The sequence below is a fragment of the Strix uralensis genome, chromosome 1 (genome assembly GCF_047716275.1).
Source record: "Strix uralensis isolate ZFMK-TIS-50842 chromosome 1, bStrUra1, whole genome shotgun sequence".
NCBI lineage: Eukaryota > Metazoa > Chordata > Aves > Strigiformes > Strigidae > Strix > Strix uralensis.
The window spans coordinates 27,634,031-27,655,421 of NC_133972.1; the positions used below are offsets into that span (position 1 = coordinate 27,634,031).

The following is a 21,391-nucleotide window of genomic DNA, read 5'->3' on the forward strand; positions in this document are numbered from 1 at the left end:
TTGTGATTTGGATGAGCAATTTTCTTTGGCAAATACACTTGCCAACTTCACGCGTTTTCTAACGAATGGTGGATAGAAGTTTTCCCCTATCACCTTACCCTGAATATCATACATTCTTTACAAGGTCAATACACTGCTTGTAGGCTATCTGAAAGCTCACTATTTCTTGTATTTCTGAATACAGAGTAGCTACTTTTTGACCAAACTGAATTCTTTTTTCCACTGCTGAACCTAATGGTATCTACACAACACATTCTGACTTCAACAGTTGAAAAATAACCTATTTTCTGTGTGAAAGTAACCCCAGGGTATATATTCATAATTCATATACAATATAAATATTCATACACATGCAATGGGAATATAGCATGACCCCTTAAAAGTATTAGAATTATTTACACAAAGTGCTAACTGTGTTACTGTTGAATGTAGTATCTAAGAGGGGTTTATAATCCAAAACTGCAAAGCAACTACTTAATGTATCATTAAGGATATGTAGTTAAAATAACAGTTACCGTAAGTCAGAGGTACTGCCATTAACAATGTATTGCTGTGTGCAACTATGCCACAGTAATACAATACTGTAATACTCTAATACATAAGCTATGGTATCTGTAAGTTATCACCACCATCAATGAATGGATACAAAAAAACCCTGCAGAATCCCAAGTATACTCTCACTTGCTGGCAGTAAGAATGACTAACACAGAAGAATCAAAATGTGTCAACTGGGAAAGAAAACTATAAGAATCAGCAATTACTCTGTATTACATCTAGGAAAAGATAGAAACCTGGTATTGGTAAGAGCCTGCAATAGTAAGTACCCTAGCCTCCCCTTTTTGTTGGGAGAACAACTTGACCATGTCTCCCCTATCTACTCACTGCTGCCTTAGGGACACTCACCTCACAGACAGTCAGCAAAAGTGGTTCTCTGAAGACTGATCTAAATACTATGAAATATCCCAAGATCAGTAGCTACAGGAAGTTTGAATTCCTCTATTTTCACAGCTTGTGCCAAACTGACCCCACCACGACCCTAAGACACGGAATCAGCTATTTAACCTTCAGTACAGAGTTTACCAGTAGAGAACTGGAAATAATTAGAGCACATAAAAGGCAATCTTAGCCTCAAAGAGCTGAACACCAGACGTAATCCGAATAGATTCAATTCTTCAAAAGTCACAGGATATACATTAATAATAACATCCTTTGGAAAGAAACAAATTTGAAAAAAGGATATCAAAGAGACTTCTACACTTTTCTCATCACTGGACAAGGAATTGCCAGGTACAGAAGTCACATGAAGAGAGAAGCAATGATCCACGTTTGATGGGGAGTTTGTCAGGGAGTAGTGATATGACTAAAGGGTAGAAAAACCTGATAATCTTGGATCTTAATTTCAAGTCCAACACTTCCAGTAATCCAAGAAATGGTACAAAAGGACAAAGGCAATTGTTTTTCTCCTTTCTTTATATACAGATAAAGTACTTCCATTCTGCAGATGTTAAAACACTATCAATCCACAGTCTGAAAGAGCAGTTCTCCCCCTAAAACTGGATCACCGACTTAACACCACAATATAATAATTGTATCTCATCATAAAAGCTGCAAAAGAAGCAATCCTGTTGTTCAACCTTCAGCACAGTTAGCTTGGTCAGTGCTCTTGTCATGGATATTACTACCATGTACTACAATAATCCAAAAACATGCGGGCATCCTCTATTTAAACCAGCATTTGTTAACATCATGTAACTAATCTATGTTATGTTAATATATTTATGCTGGACAGGGAAAACAATTTGAAATTCAGGATCTTAACCAGAAACCAACAAAATCTCTAACTTGAGCAAACCAAATTGAAAGACTGGACAAAACATAGGTAACCTCTTGAGGTTGTCATCTACGAGCTCTGAACTACCAGTATCACTTTAGTATCTATACGTAAAAATCTCTACCAGGTAAGAGAATCAAAATTAAGACAGCGCTTGTAGGATACGGCAACCTGGCTGAAATTGATATTCATTAGAGTACTCTTTGCATGAATAGGAGCATTTGGACTCTGTGGTCTTTATCAGAGCCCCAGCTGGTAATGGTTGAAGGTTAATGCCTTACTCCATTCTGTTCAATTTTCTGTCCTAATTAGTCCTCCAAATCTATAGCTGTGAGCACCAAGTGTCTGTGCTCAAAAGAAACTAATTAATGCTAGCAAATTAGATCAAGTCCAAAGATCCAACAGCCAAACTCTTAAATGCTCCTTGTTAATAGGAAGTGTAGCTGTCAATAACTGCTGTTGGTGGCTATAATGAGGCCTCTTTCTTTCATTGAAAGTGATTTCATTTCTCTTTGTCCCTGTAAAAGCTGTTCCATTCCCTAATAAAAAAAAAAAAAATAAAAAAACCCACACAACTAAGTTGCAGTGGTAAAGCTAGCAGTCTGACCCATTTCTTGTCATCAGCTGTGTTGAAATGACATGAAGGGGAGAAGAAAAAAAATAATCAAATAGGGTAAGTTCGCTCCCCAAACATTTTCTTCAAAGCCCTAACATTAGTTAGAATACTTACATTTCCTTCACCGAGCAACACAATATGCTCTCATATTTCTTTTCTATGAAATCCCCTAAATTAGCTTAGGGTAGTTAATGCTCTAAGTATCATTAAAAAAAGACCATAAGACCTACAATCTCATTTCTTCAAACTGTAATTTACATATAGCTGTTCTATCTGCCCAGTTTGTTGGAGCAAAGCTCAATATACCATAATCCCTCTAGAGATTGTATTAATTCACATAGTTAAATGTGATGAGAGTAAATGTTCATTTGAAATATATAGAGCTGAATCATTTTTTCAAAATAAAAGCTATTGTGCACAAAGAACAACATCATATAAAAATTCAGCATCTTACTCTTGAGAAACACTAGCCAGGGAAAAACACATAGTAATTTATTACCAGTACTAAATATAGCTGCACACTATCAAAACATCTAGAATAATTTAAATAACTGACAACTGCACAACACGTACAACAGTAATTTCAATAGCTTCATATAGGGTCATAGGGTCACATACAATATGACTATAATGTACTGTAATATTCAGATAATAAATGCAGCAACAGAGGATAACATTTTTCTCCCTTCTCCACCTGTAGTTTTGTCACTGGATTGAAACTATGTTCTCAAATTATACTAACCTTCCTCTCTGAAAATGAAGTTGCAGGTAATAAGGCAGCATTCTTTTTTCATCCTCATAAGAGAAGGCTATTCCAGTCATAAAATCTATGATTCCTCCCATGTAACCTCTCAGGGTTTCCATCAAATTCTGAACAATATACGTACACAAGTGCATGCAAGCAATTTCTAGTCACAGCAGTTCAAGCAAAAAAAAAGTTATCAGGAGTTGTCATGTTAACTCACTGATTTTTATCAGTTACTTGATCTTTTTTTTTGGTCAATCAGAAGTATTCCCAGATAATCCTAAAATAGGTGAATTTAAAAAAAAAAAATGTAAGGACTATATTTTCACAATGAGGTAAAGCAGATGAGCAAAGTTCAGTTATAAATGGTGATTTCAGTTTTAATTTGCTTCAAGAAAATCAGACTCATCAAAGTTTTTAAATGTGAACTGTCATGTAATTTCCCACTACTATCACTCTTAGCATCTTCCAGTGTCAGCCTCAGAACTATGACTATAGGTACCAACAGGTTAATCCTCCCCCAGCATTCGGCAAGGGTTTGCACCAGTTAACAAAACTTGGCCTGCAACACAAAGGAAAGTGAGCAACATCACTGAGTAACATCAAGCTGAAATTTGCTAAGTATTTCACACATTATCTGCATTTCTGATAAGAAAGTATCTATAACAAGACCTTTTTTTGAAGAAGGAATATCTAAAGGTATGCTTGGGCATTTAGATGTGCAGCATCACATGTAGTTCAATCAGAAATTTCTTTGGGTTTATGGGCCTGGATTTGTCAGGTGTAAGGGTCATGGTCTAGAGCAGGTGGCCCCTACGGGGACAGAGATAATGTCAGTGACAGGACTGTTGAGTAACTGCACATTATCAAAACTCCGGTTGACACTGGTCATGCTCAACTGTAGAGAAGCCTGCAGTAGTGTTGCATCCCATCATTTTCACTAAGTATCAACATGAGCCCTGAGGAGGAGAGGGCTAATAGGGAAACTGGAGAATGGGAGGAGGGTGGCTGCTTGGAAATGTCCTTTTCCAGCCACACTTTCCAAACCATTTTTTAAAGCCTTGCCAAGTATCAAGAGTTTTCTTCAGCAATGTGAATCCAGTTGCCTTAATTACCACAGTTCCTACAGACAACAGAACCAAAATAACAATTGTCTCCAGGAAAGGTCCTCAATTCAGCAAAGGCAGAAACATTCCCCTTTATTGTCCCTCTCATTAAAAAAAAAAAAAAAAAAAAAAAAAAAAAAGAAAAAAGACGACAACAACAACTTGCTATCTTGGCCAAATGGATATCTCCCACAACAAGCTCCAAATAAGAAATGGCCACATTCTTATTTGCAGAGTCACAGGCAGGATCAGGTCTTCAGTCATCCAAATTGTTTGCCTTACTTCACTGTCTTCCTAACAGCAGAACGAGGCTGATTTGAACTATCTACCCCTGTATTCACCCTGCAAAGCATGTAGCTCAGTTTCCGACTTGAATCCTGGAGTCTTACAAATGAGTCACAATTACAGAAGACACCTACAAGTCACTCTTGGTGACCTTGAAAGGCCCAAACCCAGATCGTGTATGAGTAACAGACAACAAAATTTAGAAGAAAAAAAGTTTAGAACTAAAACCCCTTGTCTCTGAAGCAAGATTGTTTTGTTCCCAGAAAAAAAAAAAAAAAATTGTGAGGTTTTGGAAAATGGGCAGAACTGCTTTATATTAAAACACATATACAAAACATATACAACAAATATAATACAAAATTATGCTCGCATGACTGACTCAGTGATCCGGTAATTTCTTTTTGGGATCTCAACTTAAGTCAACTTTTTCAGAGTCCAAAACCACAACCTGTCAAAATCAGTTAGCTGTTTCTGATTTAATTTTCCAAGCCAAGTAACCCAAAATCAAACTGAACTGAGAGTACAATCCTTAAAGTTTGCATATTTCTGTCCTCAACAGTTCTCCTCTACCTAAACCAATCAAGTCAAGTTTCAGAACTGGTAACTCTGAACAGCAGAGTAAGTGCTCTTAAGAAGTGGAACAAACATTTCTGTTGCTATGATGAAGATCAACCAAGGTTCCTGCAGGTTTTTTTAGTGAGTGTCCCTAGTTTCAGAGCAGAGAGGAGTCATGGAAAGCACAGCACGGCTAGATGAAACTATAGAAATTTTGGTAAGCTAAAGATAACCTTTCTGATGGAAAATGCTAACTTCAGGTACCTGAAATTTGCTATAATTTTGCTTTAAAATTTACTCAAATTTAAATCTTATAACTGGAAATTAAAGCCAGAAACTTTATAATTTTAAAGGAAAACAGCTTGCTTAAGAAACTATTTCATAAAAGCAATGGATAAGGCAATGGCAAATAAACATTCCTTTTAGCTATTTCAGTTTGAAAGCATGTATTTTTATATGTCAAGGACACGCTAATACAGAAATAAATGGATTTAATATTCTTTCAGATGAATTCATGCTACACTTTGTACAAATCCAGTGAAAAGCTCCTGTATCACAATGCTGTTGGGTTTTTTTGTTTGCTTGTTTTTTATAACACTTTTGACACTCCTGTAATAGTGCACAATTTCACATATATACAGTGCATGGATCTTAACACAATAAAGCATATTTACATAATGGTCATGGAAAAACTGACTAGTGTTTTGCAGAAAGCATGTTTACCCTCTTAACAAAATTACTAATACATCCATTTTCACTAAAAAAAGCCTTTATAGACATTATTCTGCAACTGTACTAAATTCTTGAGAAACATGCAGCACACAAGAACTATACTGGAATAATCTGAAAAAAGTTCAAAGTAAATTTAAATAATCTAAGTAAAATAAAGTATGACCAGGCACAATACTTAATTGTTCTAAACATTATGAGGTGGACACATTTTTGTGGTTATTTCATCCCTAAATTACTCTGGTATGCTAACAACCAAGCACAACAATGGGTCACCCATTTAACCATGCCAGGGCAGTAGGATCACCTGAGTTAACAAAACCTTCATTTTTTATTTATTTTTTAACCCTTGGGGTTTCTATTCCCTGGATGGCTCTTGAACACGTGCTGGACAGGCTGTCACTACTTGCATTATTAGCTCTGATAAGCACACAGCTCTAGGTGGTATAGCTGCAGGCTAAGGTAACGGACTGTATACAGATGGACCCCCCTGCTCACGCAGAGCACTATTGAATGTATAGGGGCTCCCCATAGGGACACATATGAACCTAGAGCGATCAACTAAATTGTAAAGGCCCATACACATAGAATAGTGTTATTTCCTCTATTACCAATGCATTGACCACAATTTCCGAAAGATAAATGAAACAAAGGTGTATTTAACAGTTGTTCAAACAAAATTAACATAAAGCAGAAAAATCCTAAAATGAGAGCAAGTTAAATGAGTAGCTATGCCACTTAATGTAAGCAGCACAATTTCATGCACATGTGTACACTCTGTAGCACACAAACCAAATCACAGGAGTTTTGATTACTTAATTACCCATCTTATGTTCATAGCTTACAATTGCTTACAGCATAAAAACCATAGCCTATTTACTCTGATTAACACCTATCCCTGTGTACTAACAAGGCAAATTTATTCCAGGAATAATTTCACAATGGATTTAAGAGATGATAAATTCTCTTGTTCACAAAACTGCTTAAGCTTCACTTCCTGTGGTTTGGTCTCTCCCACCCCCTCCAGATTAAAATGTGTACAACAAAAAAGCTGGTGGGTTTTGCTTGTCTATTTGATCATAAAAATTGCATCAGAAATACTCGCTTTCCACCTCTGACTTCCACACAGTTTGATCAAAGCTGGATTACAGGTGACAGAGGAATGAGTGGTTGACAGATATATCCACAAACCTCATTTTCCTAAAGATACACAACTGAACTCTATTCAGGAGAAAGAATAAAAATAATACAGTATTGCCTAATATCACAGAAATAAAAAAAAAAGATAGCATTTTACTTTAAGATTTATGGAGGAAAAAGCATGGAGAAGCTGCAAGGTAATGGTCCACAACTCACAGCTCAACAATCTCCAATATTAGCTGATGCCACAGAAAATTAAGATGCTGAAACCGAAATCCTCATCTTACACAGAAAAAGTTCAGAGGAGAAAAATACACACACACCCCCGCTTTGGTCTACCCCCAAACAAAATTATACAAATAGTATGCTCTCAAAATATTTTTAACTGACATCCTCTTTCAATGACCCACATGTAATTGCTTTTCCTCTTCATTCTTTTTTCCACAACAGGTATACAGTTCAAAGTAAAAATGATTCAACTATCATTCAAATGAAAAAAAGCTGTATTAAGTCCTTCTGGCAGCACTGAAAATTACCTATCATGTGATGCCACTTTCCTTTGGCAGATATTCCCAACTCTTTTCCCACTTATTCATCTCAAAATTATAACAACACTGCTCTTTTATGCCTTTTGGAGAAACCCTAAAATAAGTTGCTTGAAAATACGCTGGTCCACTTCAACTAGATTTGACTCTAAACCTAGTGATAAATGTCTAGAAGCCTCATTTGAAGTTTCTTAGGTAATACTGAAAGACAAAAAGCCACATAGCATTGGAGAAACAATTGTTCTTCCTGCCATGGTAAAAATAGCTGAAATAGCGTATGCAAAACAATATGGCAACAAACTAAAATGCACTCCTTTGTCAGTAAATCCTGTTGGAAGATGCACAGAAGACAAGGCTGAAGATTTGAAGAAACAAGTATGAGGACAAGTTACACAGTGCGGGCGCTTTGCTATGCAGCTGGATGGAAGTACAGATGTTTCTAACTTCTCTCAGCTTACAGTATTTGCATTTCAATAATGAAATGCACGAAGAACTTTTATTTTTTTTGTGAGCCTGTAAAGGAGAGCTGTACCAAAAGATAGATTCTCAACACGAAATGGCTTCTTTAATAAAAACAATGTTTTAGGGAAAAACTGCGGAAGTGTAACCAGTGGTGGAGCGAAGGGTAAGGCTACAGAGACAGCACTGCACGTGAAAACTCCTTCACTGCATCACTCATAGGCGAGCTATTGCAGCCCAGAAGTCGGAGCCAGGAGTGCACAAAGTGCCACAGGATGACACCGATGTGGTTAACCTTATAGAAACAAGCCCTTCAAATAGCAGCATCTTCACCAGACTTTGCAACAAGATAGGGAGAGACCATGAAAATCTCTCCTACCATGCAGAGGTCCAGTGGTTATCTTGTGGCAAAGAGCTTAAAAGAGCTGTCAAACTGTATGCATTTTTCTTTCACAAAAAGACAAGCGTTCCAAATTTGCTGACCTTTTTGGTGAGGAGAGGTGGCTGTGAGTAGTTTGCTACCTAGCAGGTATTTCCAAAAAATAAACACCCTTAATGTGTCCCTTCAAGGTGAAGGTGATGTTTTAACAATGAGTTAGAAAACAGCTGCTTTTCAAAAGAAACTTATGCTATGGAGAGAGCGTTTTGAAAACAGATGTTTGAATATGTTCCTCTTATCATGTGATTGTTGTTTTGGTTTGGTTTTGTTGCTGAACATAATGTGAGTGTGTCACTTATAAAAACCTCTCATATCTGGACACTTTAAAAGGATAGAAACAGAATTTTCTAACCCATTTTAAAATCTCCCAAATGAGAGTTTCAGGGGTTTTTGAACCTGTTTGTTAAAAACATAAACGTGCAACACCTCTTGATTAGTTTGGAAAAACAACTGTTTGACATCAGGGAAGATGGTCATTTATGAGCCCAATTTCAAGCAAAACCTTTGCAGAACTTGTGGATGGGATTAAAAATGAGTATAATGATTTAGTAAGTGCAGGAACGACGCACTTCTTCCACTGGGATTTCTGCATCTTTGTGAGGTCTCTTTTTCAGCTATGACACCCATTAAAACCAAGTATTGAAATAATCTGAATTTAGAACCAGACCTTTCAATGGCTGTATCACAAAGTGGTAAACAAAGATTTTAAAAAATAATGAAGCATATTCAAACATATAGCTGTCAATAAAACTATTGTTATTAATAGTAATATTTTTAGAGCAAAAAGGTTTTTGTACCATTGATAAATAACATAAAAATTATTTTAAAGTACTATTTATTTCATATTTATCTCATCCTTTTTTAATTTCTATTTTTGTGTTTTGTAATGTACATAATACACTAGTACAGTGGTACATGTATATAACTTATAAATAAATATCATGATTGCATGCTCAGAAAGTTTTTACGATTGAGGTATGTGATCAAAAAAGTTTAGAGAGCACAGATGCTAGATGATAAGAGAAGTGCCCTCTACTGAAAGCATGCCACTTGTATAGAATAATTCTTGGCCTTTTTTTTTTTTTTTTTTCATTCTTACATCCCTCTTACAGCATTCTCAGCTAACCTGTGTACATAGCTGCATCCTTCTGGTACTTCAGAAAGTTCCAGATTTCTTCCAGGAATATATGAACAGCTGGGTGTCAAAAGAAGTGGTGATACCCAACTTTAAAGAGTTATTGTCCAGTACTCTTCAAGAAAAGAAAATGAAAACATGCAAAAGGGGACGGCGCCATCATATTTCAATATCCATCTAATAACATATATGTGTTTATGTGTATGTATCATTAAAATGCTGGAGTAGGGAAAGGATGCAGTTGGGAACATTTAAATAAATTTATCATAATGAGGGAGGCCCTGACGGCTCACATGAGGGAATTCCATTTATATAAGTATCAAATATTACATACAGGAATATAGTAACACTTGTGTTGCTCTGTCATCACATAGTCTAGACTGAGATGTGGACATTTTTTCTAGTTAATCATACTAAATTCCACAGCCCTCAAGAACAAGTCATTTTAGAAAACAGTCCACATCACCAAGCAGCCAAAGCCAACACGGCAGATTTATACACTTTACTACTGGTTTCACAGTGAACAGATAAGACGCAGACCATACGTATTAATTCTCTGACTACTTGACTTCAAAAACAAGGATTATATTCAGGGCACAAAAGTGAATACATCTGATCTCCCAATGAATATTTGACTCTTACCTTGCACTTTATCTGAACACAGCTCCTTGGCTCGTTCCCTCATTATTTGCGGAATCAAAACATCTTTTTCTACGTGTCTCAGCTTAGAATTTTCTGCAAGAGAGAAGAAAACAAAATAACAGGAAGAAAATTCTCATCTATCCATCAGAGAAAGTCAATCTACAGAAAGAGCACAGCACTGTATGTAAGACACACTAGTATACTAGAACTGTCACAAAAAGCAGCACAAAGTACCATGGAAGGACCACACAGATCAAAAGGCAGGAAAGTTCAAGACCTAAAATTGCTCAGATACAAATATGAGCATTATCCTGAATACTTCTGTTCTGCTCAATGTGGACAATGAACCAAAAATAATGGAGAAAATTCTGGCAGGACATTCTAACTTCTGCCTTACTAAATAGAAGGTCTGCATACAAAGGTTCAGAATTACTTTTATTTCAGGATACTAGTATTTTTCTATGTACATTACCTCTACAAACTGGCTTCTGTACTCACGGTCATAAAGCCAAGAAATATAGCACAACCTGAAATTTGTATTGCTACATGTAAGACTTCAGTTCTTAAAAAAAAAACCCTAAGCCTTTTAAATGGAGGACTAGTTTTTTCACTGAGAAACTCAAAACATGAACAAATGCTGCTGCCTGAATTCTGTGTTTAAAAGTACAGCTGCAGTTTGCTTTTAGTTGTCTCAAAACAAAATCCAGTACATTTGAGTGCAGCTAGCGATTTTGAACAGTTAAACGACAGACCATTTAGAAAAAAACTACTGCATTTCCAAAACCACTTTCTTCAAAACAAAGGGATGAGAATTTATCAAGCACATCTTTTTACTTCTTAGCTTCTGCTTTAAAAACCTTTTAAAGAACTTTTGTTCAGAACATTGTATAGTCCAACACAGTTATACCAAATACCTGGTTTTCCTCCTCAAACACACTATTTATTCACTCTTTGATGTTGATATTACACTTCAGAATAGCATCAGCTCTGATGGGCACATTATGAAAACTCTACCGTCAGATACACTGTTATTCTGAGTGACAATCATTTCATTTAAAAAATGCTTATTAAAAAATGTAGATTAAATGAAAGAAATTAAAAGTGAGATGTATTGAAATTAAGGAAAGAAACAGAATAAGTTACCTACCGCTTTCAAACACTATTTTTCAGAGCATCTGCAGTTACTTCTAGATCAAAAGGCAAGAGACTAACCTTTCCCTCATTTCTAACTCATCGTGTTTTAAAGATTACTAATGCTATGAGGTTACATTATAAGGTTAAACAGTACCGAGCCTGGGCGAATCAGGTAACAAACCAGAGAATTACAACGAGCAATATACAGAATCTGAACTAAAGATTTGTCCTTCTCCTCAAAAATCTCTTCTATAGCAAAAGAAAAAAATAAAAGAAAGCATCTTCTGTAAATACAAGAATGCCAAACACAAATAGCTCACAACTTAGATTTGCTTCTATGCTCTGATTTTCATGACTGAGATAAAATAACTACAATTAAATATCCTTCATTTTAACTTTCTGAAGAGTATCAGTACAGTTACTGTACCAAGCATTTATTATGTTACAGACAACATAAAGCTGTCATAAAATTCTACGCATGCTTTTTAAAAAGCAGGACAAATCAGTTCAGCTGAATGACATGGCAGGGAACAGCACCACCAAGCTACCTGTCTCAGCTCTACTTTGTACAACTTCAATGAAAGCAAGCTGGGACTACTGCAGTCCTGCCTCACCCGATCCCTATGATGCTTCTCCCCCTCTACCCACACCGATGTGCTCTGCAGCCCTGGGGTGAACTGAAAGGGGAAGTTAATTTGGTGTAAATCTAAATAAATTTCTTGTCAGGCAATTTTTCAGCCAGATGAATTCTCCAATCCAGTTCATTATATAACAACATAAAAGGACCAGAAAAGGGAACTGTGTGAGACTAGGAATAAGCAGAGGGAAGACTGCAACTGTCATCAGCACCACTGGCTCAAACTATAGCCTAATCTGATGGTTGACGTTCTCCCTTTTTTTTTTTTTTAATAGTTATACTGGTGCTTAGATTAGGCAGGAACTAAACTGATCTATGAGTGTGGACACAGGTAAGGAACTGGGTTGCTAGCTACCACCAAAAGGGAAGTTTTGACAGTCCCCCATTGCCCTCACCCAACCCTATCACATCAGCACTATTATGCTGATGTGATAACCAAACAGTAAGCGCCAGTTTAATATAGAAAACTAACTTAAATACATGCAAAAAAGGGCTTCTCAGCTGGTTTACACTCTGGAGTAACTAGATCTAATAATCAGATCCAGTAAGTACTTCATTTAACTTTTATACATCAGTATCTACCCCAGCAGACATGGAAATGTAGCGGATAACACAGAAGCCTTCAGGGCCTGGGAAGGGCGGCTGAGCCTCCCCTGCTGGCTGAGGTGGCTAGGAGCAGCCACAGTCCCCACAACAGCAAAGCACAGCGCTCCAATGCAAGGATCAGCCAGCCACCCACTAATGACAAAGAGAAGTGGATAGCAACACAACTGAAGGAATGGAAGGCTAGAAAGGAAACAGGACAAGAGCATTCTCAAAAAAAAAAAAAAAAAAAGTGGCCTCCTTGTTAGTCCAGAGAGTCAAAAAGGATTTTCAGGTTTTATCTGAGCACCCAATTTTCTGTTTGATTATTCAAGAAGCAAGGGGCATAAGACTGATAGCAAGAAGTAACGGTACCAGTGTTAACACCAGCTCAACCAGAACTGTGACAGGGCTGTGCTCCAGGCAAACTCCCTCTTTCCAGTCCCATATTGTCAAACCTGCAGAGGCTGAAATTGCAGGAAGGAGAGGGCACATCAGGACACAGGGAGGTGTCCAGTATAATGAATCAGAAGAGAGCTACAACAGTACTTCAAAGGTAATTAATTATTCAACAGTATAAGGGAAATGGGAATAAAGACCACATACAATGTCACCTACAGTTTTTAAAAGTGTGTTTGTTGGTAAGTATCAGGTTTTAAACCATGAAAAGCACAAGCAATTTAAATCATCTTATAATGCCTAGGAGGTAGTTTTAGACATCTGGGTACAACCATCTCTCCAAATAGCTCAAATGCAGATGCTCAGTTTGGGCAGTACTATATCTACTCAGAGTTTCAATTGTAATGTCTTAAGTATTTTGATATTCTTCCTTGATTCTAAACTATCCATTCCAATTACAGTGATTTTCCTTCAAAAATCTTAAAAGACTTTACTGAAGTTGGTATCTCTAGCATTTATACAAAATATTAAAGAAAAATAAGGTACATATATTAACAATACTGGATACCAGCTAGAAAATATGTTTACATGCAGAGTAACTGCATTTCAGATACCAACGTATAAGCACTTGCAAGATCATCACCAATCCAACCTAATCAGCTCTGCAGTAACATATATGGCAAGAACTTCCAAAGAAACAACACCTCAGAAGCAAGACTTCATCAAAAAACATGAGACAGCCATGATGTGAAACCATCAATTCCTTTTGCCTTTTTTCAACTATATTATAGTTTCTAGAATAATAAGCATTTTTTCCCCCTTTTGAAAGTTCACTATTCTGCACTAAGAAAGATAATTCTAATACCCGATTTTCTGCAGACTAGTCCCTAGAGAAGAATCTGCATTACAACAGAACTACTACTGGTTTATTTTATCTTCAAAACATCAATAAAATTATCCCCAGACAAGCAAGAAATGTTTTCCTACAGTTTGCCTTGTGCATTTGAAAGCTGATACCTGGCTCCCACCCACATCCTCCACACATTTTGCCTGGTCTTCTGGGTAGGCCCTTTGAGATGATCATAGTCTTTGGCCACAAAGTGAACCAACAAGAACACGATACCTCTCAGCTTCCAGAGGGCCAGCAGCAGCTTCTCCTTCTTCCCCCGCAAGCCAAAACTCTGGCATGTTTGTCAGAATAACTTAATACTCTGAGATTCTACCTTTACCTTACATTCTGCTGAAATTTCCTAGTACCATCAAACATTACAAGGGACAGATGGATGAATACAAGCTGATTGAGTAAAGGTTACAAAAAGCAGACTAAATAAAATTAACAGTAAAAACTAAGCATTTCATAGAAATATACACAGAAGTTAAGCCAGAATTAAAACCAAATGCAGGCTTGCAGGTGTTACACCATCTAAGTCACTAGCTCCTTGAAAATGTGAATAAGGCTACAGCCAAGGAATCTGTGTGGTGAAACTACGGAATGTTTCCTAAAGACAGAGATCAGAACACTCCAGGATGCTGCCACTCCTCATGGGGATGAGGAACAGAAGAGAGGATAAGGAACCAATACAGAGGTTGTAATCTTGCTGTTGCCAGGAAAAAAAGACAGCAGGGGAGAAAACTACAGAAAAGGGAATACCTCTGTGAAAAAGAAATTGTCTTCCATATCACCTCAGCCCAGCGTAAAGAATTAAAGGAAGGAGAGGTAGATTACTACACTGGGAAATATCCCTATTCAGCAAAACATTAAGAACACATGTAAGACTTTTTTTTTTTTTTTTTTTTACAAATAAAATCTGCGTGTTTTGGCAAATCTCAGTGCTTGAAACGGTTCTCTGGTTGGATACAATATGTAAGGCACAAGACTACAATTGTAATAGTTTTCTGTGGTTGATCAAAACCCTCAGCTGCAAAAGCTATTTATTGCCATGGAAGGCCAAGGACCACAGCCATTCCGTTTAATGGTTTTCATTATTTTTGTAAAAATGACCAAAAACAAAAAAATCAGTAAATAAATGCGTCAGTAGGAACGACAGCATCACAACCACTAGAACAGCACAGAACATACATCAAATTCACTCTGTATGGAAGCTGGGCAAACAGATGATGAATACACTCCTGGCTTGTTAGCCTCTGACCACAGGATCCAGGAAGGCCTTAAGAAAAAGAGGACCATGGTGTAGCCCTGTGCTGCAGGCAGCATTTAAGAGGACAAGAGGAGAAGGACATACAAAGTTGCTGTACAGTCCTAATAATGAAAGGGACTGTAACAGCTTGTCATATTAATTAGAAGACTATTACAAAAAGGGAATACCAAGACAAAAGCTTTCCTAGAAGAGTGTCCTGAGAAAAGTTGTATCATCTCCCCTCTTCATTCAGCACAGCCGGTAACTGACTTATTCACCCTTTTGTCACTATGTCCTGCTGGTAGTTTACAGCTCTGCTTTCATCTCTCTCATGACTTCAGGTAGCAGGGACACAGATTACGGAGAAAAGTTGAGAAAAAGTTGAAAACTTGTCTACCCAGATATTTACAGAAGCCTCATACCTTCTGCATCCAAGAGGAAGCGAGTCAAGCAATTCTAGTAACAGTTTTTGAAACATGCTTTTCTCATTATACAACCTGTAATTCAGATTTTCTTTGTTCAGTTTATCTATGCACATTTAAAAAAAAATACCTCAAAGTAGTACTTTAAACATTATAGCTATTTCTGTAAGAATCACAGTATATATGAAGAACAGAGAACATTTTAGTAAGTTTTTAACATCTTCACTAGCAACTGTTATACCACATGTTTGTCTTGAAGTCCCAGTTATATCAACTTTTAGACATCAGTTATGTTATTTACTAGCAAAAATGCTGTAGAAAGATCAGTCAAGGTTCAGGAATCCAAGTTAAAAAATACAACACTCATAAAAATATAAACATTTTAAAACAATCACTTTCATTATTTTGGGGCCTTGGTTCAGAAACATGGAGTCATAAAAGTGTTTTATTTTTTTTTAAATACACCTTATTATTTTTTCTCCTACCAGCTGCCATCAAAGATAAATAGTTGTCAGTGAATAGATTTCTAAGATGCCTTTCCTTTTTAAACTAAGAAATAGAACTTGAAAAGTATTAATGAAACTTCAGCAGCACAAATAATAGAGTTATTACAGTGAAAGGGAAGAAAAACAAGAAGATACACACAGAATTCTCATTCTTTAACTTATAAATTTAAAGAAAATCTCCACTCTGAAGAAGTGCAACACAGTTCTTTCTCCAGAAGGGAAGGTCTTGCCTTCATCTGTGATGAGCCTACTAAACTTCAGTTTACCAGTCATTCTCTCATTTTTTCCATAAGCAGACCTATAGTATAAACAACACTTAAAGTTAGGATGGGCTGGAGAATGAATAATAAGTTTATAGGTAAGTAACATAAGTGCATTAATTTTGGCGATTCAGTTATTTTTCGTATCACTTGGTAAAAATTATTTCTGTGCTGTAAATACTCCATTTCATCCCAAAGTTTTGTTTTAAAACACTTGCCTATGAGCTAATTATAAAACTACACTGAAAAAGTACACATTTATTAATAAAAGAAGTAGCAGCACAGTGTTAATTGCATGCTTATTGGCAAACATTCCTTTCATGAATCAGACTATTGGCTCTAGAGGTTAGGTTTTTACAAAAACCATTTCAGATTTATTTTAGTGTACTTGTAACAGTGTTTTGAATAGGCAAAGATAATTATAGCTTACTACTCCTCCAGGAAAAGAATGCATTCAACTCAAAATTTTCATCTCCTTTATTCTGCCACGCTTATCCACTTTGTATTAAAGTTACCAATCTTACATTAATTCATGCTAACTCATTTGCACATATGTGCATCATAAAAACAGTTATCAAAAAAGTCTGTATCATTGAATATATTATCAACTTCTTAAAACCTCTATTTGAAAACACAAAGTCACACATCGGAACAAATTAATTTAGAGATAGACCTATTAAAGTCATGGGAGTAAAAAAAATATGTTTCTAAAATCTAAGGATTTTTTCCTACAATTGTAATTTTACGTATCCATGTAATTAATACTTTAAGTACACAATCCTGTAGCCTGCGAGGGAGCTCCTGTGCCCTTACTGTCAAGAAGTTCAAGGAGCCAAAGTGACAAACAGTTTCAGCATACTGCTCTGTAACCTCGGTCCCACAAAAAACATTCAGGATCGGGTTAAAGGTAAAGGATTTTATCAGTCAAAAACATCCAGTGTGAACTGACTGATGACGGACCAGGACCAAACACCTTTATGCACACGTGAAATGCTACCGAGTTTGGTAATTTCATTTGCACATAAGTGTTTGCATATCAACTACAGTCTTAAGTACTTTGCTCTCTACTAAGGTTTTAAAGTATAGAAGGACAACATGAAGTGACAGAAGTGTTATAATCCAAGTGAAACAACATACGTGATATCCTGAAACCCTGATTTAAAAGCAAAAGAGGCTGATCAGTGCAGATTCTTCATGCAGCAACCATTTCTTCTTCTTTAAATGTATATGAATAAATTTCTTTGTATTTAAAAAGTTACAGATTTTGAGATCTTTCTATCTAATACTGACATCATTTTAAATTAAGATGGAGTACAGGGATGACAACACCAGGGAAAATTTCCAAAGCTTTAACTTCTCACCATTCTATCATCACCTCAAAGTCAATTTTCACCTTTTTCACTGGCTGAATTTGTGTCTTACATTTTGCTTTGGGGCTCATGTTCTTTCAATATGGTAGTACTGGATTACGAGAATACTGACAAGCCTGTTTGCTAAAAATGAACAATGGCTATATTACAGCAAGTCTGTAATATCTAGAAAGAAAAGGAAAAGCAGACCCAACAGAGCACACTTATTTGTTAATTACACGTGGACTGCAAATGCTCATATTGTTTAGTGAGTAATAAGTAAAGCCAAGCCTGAAGTTGCTTGTGAAGATTTTTGACACAGAGAGGTTTTTTTTTTACATTCTTGATCACAAAGCAAAGCCAGTTACGGGGCCCAAAAATTAATTACAGATCAGAGCTTAATATTTACTACTGAAAATAATGCAGGTTCATTAACACCTAGCCTGAGCTATTGTTCAAGTATGACAGACCTGCCAGTTAGGAAAATTTAGGGTGAGCTATCTGTAAGGGGAACACCCCACCCCACCTCAAACCCCTTCTGACAACTGTAGACAACTGTGCAAAACGCACAAAACACCAGGTCAGTAACTAGGGCCACGGACCGACCAAGGACTAAAATAGCACTGACAGCCTGAATTCCACCATTGCAAAGCTTCTGAATGCTTCACTCTAACCGATGTGAAATCCTCAACGCAACTTTCTGTCACTTAAAGAAAGACACCATGCAGCAATGTTTCAACAACCAAATACACATTCTGTTTTTTTTCTGGGATGGCAAAAACATAATAACAGCACAGATACAATTGTATTCCTAACCTGGGTTTCACGTTTCTTAATGGAAGCCCAAACTTTTGAGCACCTCTTGTCTGAAACCAGTCCCAAGTATACAATCCGTATTTCTTCTATGCCCTACTAACAGTGGATGTTGTACAAGAATTTACTGCTTGTTTCCACCTGGAGTAAGACATAGAGAAAAGTCCTGCAAAAATCACAAACTATCTGAAGTATATAAAACAAAGGGACCACATAAAATAGAGCTAAGCAGTGACCTCAAGAACTGTGCAATAATTTGCATCAGAAAAAAGAGATGAGTAACAGGTAAAACCTACATAGAAAGAGCAAAGTACCCAGCATCTGAAGGAAGAAGAAATGCAGGAAAATCTAAGAACCAATGAAACTCCCCAATTACTACGAGAGGAGATGCTAACCACCTAAGATTTCCCACCATGCCCAATAACACTAATTGGTGGCTCCAGCACTACATGCTCCACTAATTTTTAGAATTGTGTGATAAGGTGTAAAGAAAAACAATGTAAATCACAAATAACAGTTTCATTTAAAAATAAGCTGCCCAAAGTCCTTGGGATCTTGAATATTTAGCTCTTTAACCATTCCTTTCAAGATAAAATTTACACCTTTCAGAACAGCACACACAAATTAAAAGCAAGGCTTTTGCACAACAGTACCAAATACCATTCTTCCTGCTTTTTTTTTTTTTTAACTGGAAGTAACAATTAAGAGACAAGAAAAAACACTGCGTACCTTTGATTTCTGTATTTCTGTATTTAAGGAACAATCAGTACATCTAATACAAATGAATGAAGATTTTAGAAACTAACGTCATGGATATGACCAGAACACATCAGTGTTTTCAAAAGTTGCAGAGCATGAGGTGTTCTGACACGAAGAGAAAGCTGAAAGTCTTTTGGTTACATTAACGCAAGGATTGCAGATGATAGTCTGGATTTTAAACTCTAAAGAATCCTTTCATACCATTCAGTATTATAAACCTCACCGAAGCGTCCCAATACATCTTTCATTTTTTTAGTTCTTTTCCCAGAACAGTTCTTTAAAATGTGGTGTCAAACAACTTCAGTTATTTCTTCCCTTCATGTTCCAAATACAGGTCAAAGACACTAAGAATATCAAAAAGGTCATTCTCATTCATTTCCTTTCTTGACAGTGGCAACTTATGTTCTTAATCACAAATATTATCTAAAAGAAGTTTAATTAAAAGCTGAAACTGTTCTTCCTTTTACGTACATATTTTCCCCCTTAAACTCAACATTGCTTTATCTCCCATTATTTTTTCCTTTCCATCTTTTGAGGCTATAATTTCATTCCTTTCAGTATATTCTTCTAGCTCTCGTACTGCCCATGCCACTTTGAAACAAGTCACAACCATTCTACCAGCCCAGCTCTCTCCTTACACTGATATGCTGCTGCTGTATTTAACAACCTAGACTTCCACATAACAGTAAGAAACAGACATTTTAAGTAGCTTAGGAAAATTATGAAATCAGTCTTCAATGCCTCTGTTTTTAAGATCCCAAAAAATGTCCAGAATAGGTACCAAAACCTGTATTGTGTAACTAAACTACTGTAAATAACCCTGCCTTTCTCTTTACAGATTTGTGAATCTTCAACTAGGAATCCAGACATCACCATCTGAAAATGGCAGCTATAACCAAGTGCACATTAAAAAGAAAATGAGCTTTCTAATAACCCATAACCTCTACTACTGAAAACAGCACCCTACAGAGTTTTGGAAGTGCTGCACACAAAAATCAACTTCAATGCTGGGCCGCATCACATTCATTCTGAAGAAAGATAAAACAAAATATCGTAACATAAAATTTTGTCAACATATCTATCAATTTATTTACTAGATGCAATCACCTAATGACACAGACACAATTCCTTCCGAAACTGTGGCTGTGAAAAGATTCCTCCCATACAAATCACAACATAATTCACAGGTTCTACATTCTGAGCTTCAGAGGACTCTTGATACTCACTCCTTACTGCCTGACAAAGCCATGAGAGTATTTGTCTTTTGTGGCCATAAAACGAAGCCTCAGTCATGGTAAAAATTTACTAAACTCTGATTCTCCCTCTTTCTTCTTGTATGTAAGCCAAGAAGTTAACAATGATGACATTAAAAACTACCACACCAGGGTATCTGAGTTAGCACCTTACTGATATGAACAGGGCAGCTCACACCTCTTGCAGCTATTGTTCCAGTTTCTCTACAACCTCACTTAGACATCTCCGCTTTTAGTTCACGTTCTGAGGTTTTCAAAAGAGCCGTAACGGCCAGGGACTGATGGGGGTGGGGGGGTGTAAGCAAAAGATACTGGATAACAAGGTGGCAAATTTAGAGAGATGTCAGTAAGCAATGCCACTGCTCAGCTGAAGAATCTCAGTATTGGTGTCACATAGCATGTACCCAAAGTACATCCTCAGTAGTCCTACACTCCTAACATACAGCTACAACGTGGATTAGGGGGGGACATATAATGTTATTATAGACATAAATAGGGAAGAACACTGATGAACTTCAGTGTTCTTTTTGCTATACACTGAGTGCGCAATAGCTTGACTTAAGCTAGTGTAATAACTTGACTTTTTCCAAAGGACAACTGGGAAGCAAAATTACGCTGTAGATGAACAACCACCACTTGAAATGCAGCGGTAAGTTTTATAACATTTTCTTAAGTTAATAACAGATCAATGCTTGGAAGATACAATCAAAAAAATCAGAACTTGATTACTCTACAAATGCCTTGTTTGTAGGGCCTGGAGATCCAGGCCCAGGACACACTTTCATCAGAAACCGGGAGCTTGGCAGGCGTCCTTCGGCTTTTGAAGAAGCAGCCGCAGGCCGCACGGACCCAGGGGCAGAGTCACAACCGCTGCAGTTCACCGCCAACTACAGGTGCCTCCACACCTTGCAT

The 21,391-nt window shown here is 36.8% G+C and overlaps 1 protein-coding gene across 1 annotated transcript in view; it reads right to left on the minus strand.

The window, feature by feature from the left end:
* CMC1 (C-X9-C motif containing 1) overlaps window positions 1-21,391 on the minus strand; it is a 43,597-nt gene that overhangs the window by 21,356 nt on the left and 850 nt on the right. Inside the window, exon 2 of the mRNA XM_074860915.1 lies at window positions 10,228-10,320. Coding sequence (XP_074717016.1) covers window positions 10,228-10,320 — 93 coding nt within the window. The remainder of the gene's footprint in view (window positions 1-10,227; window positions 10,321-21,391) is intronic.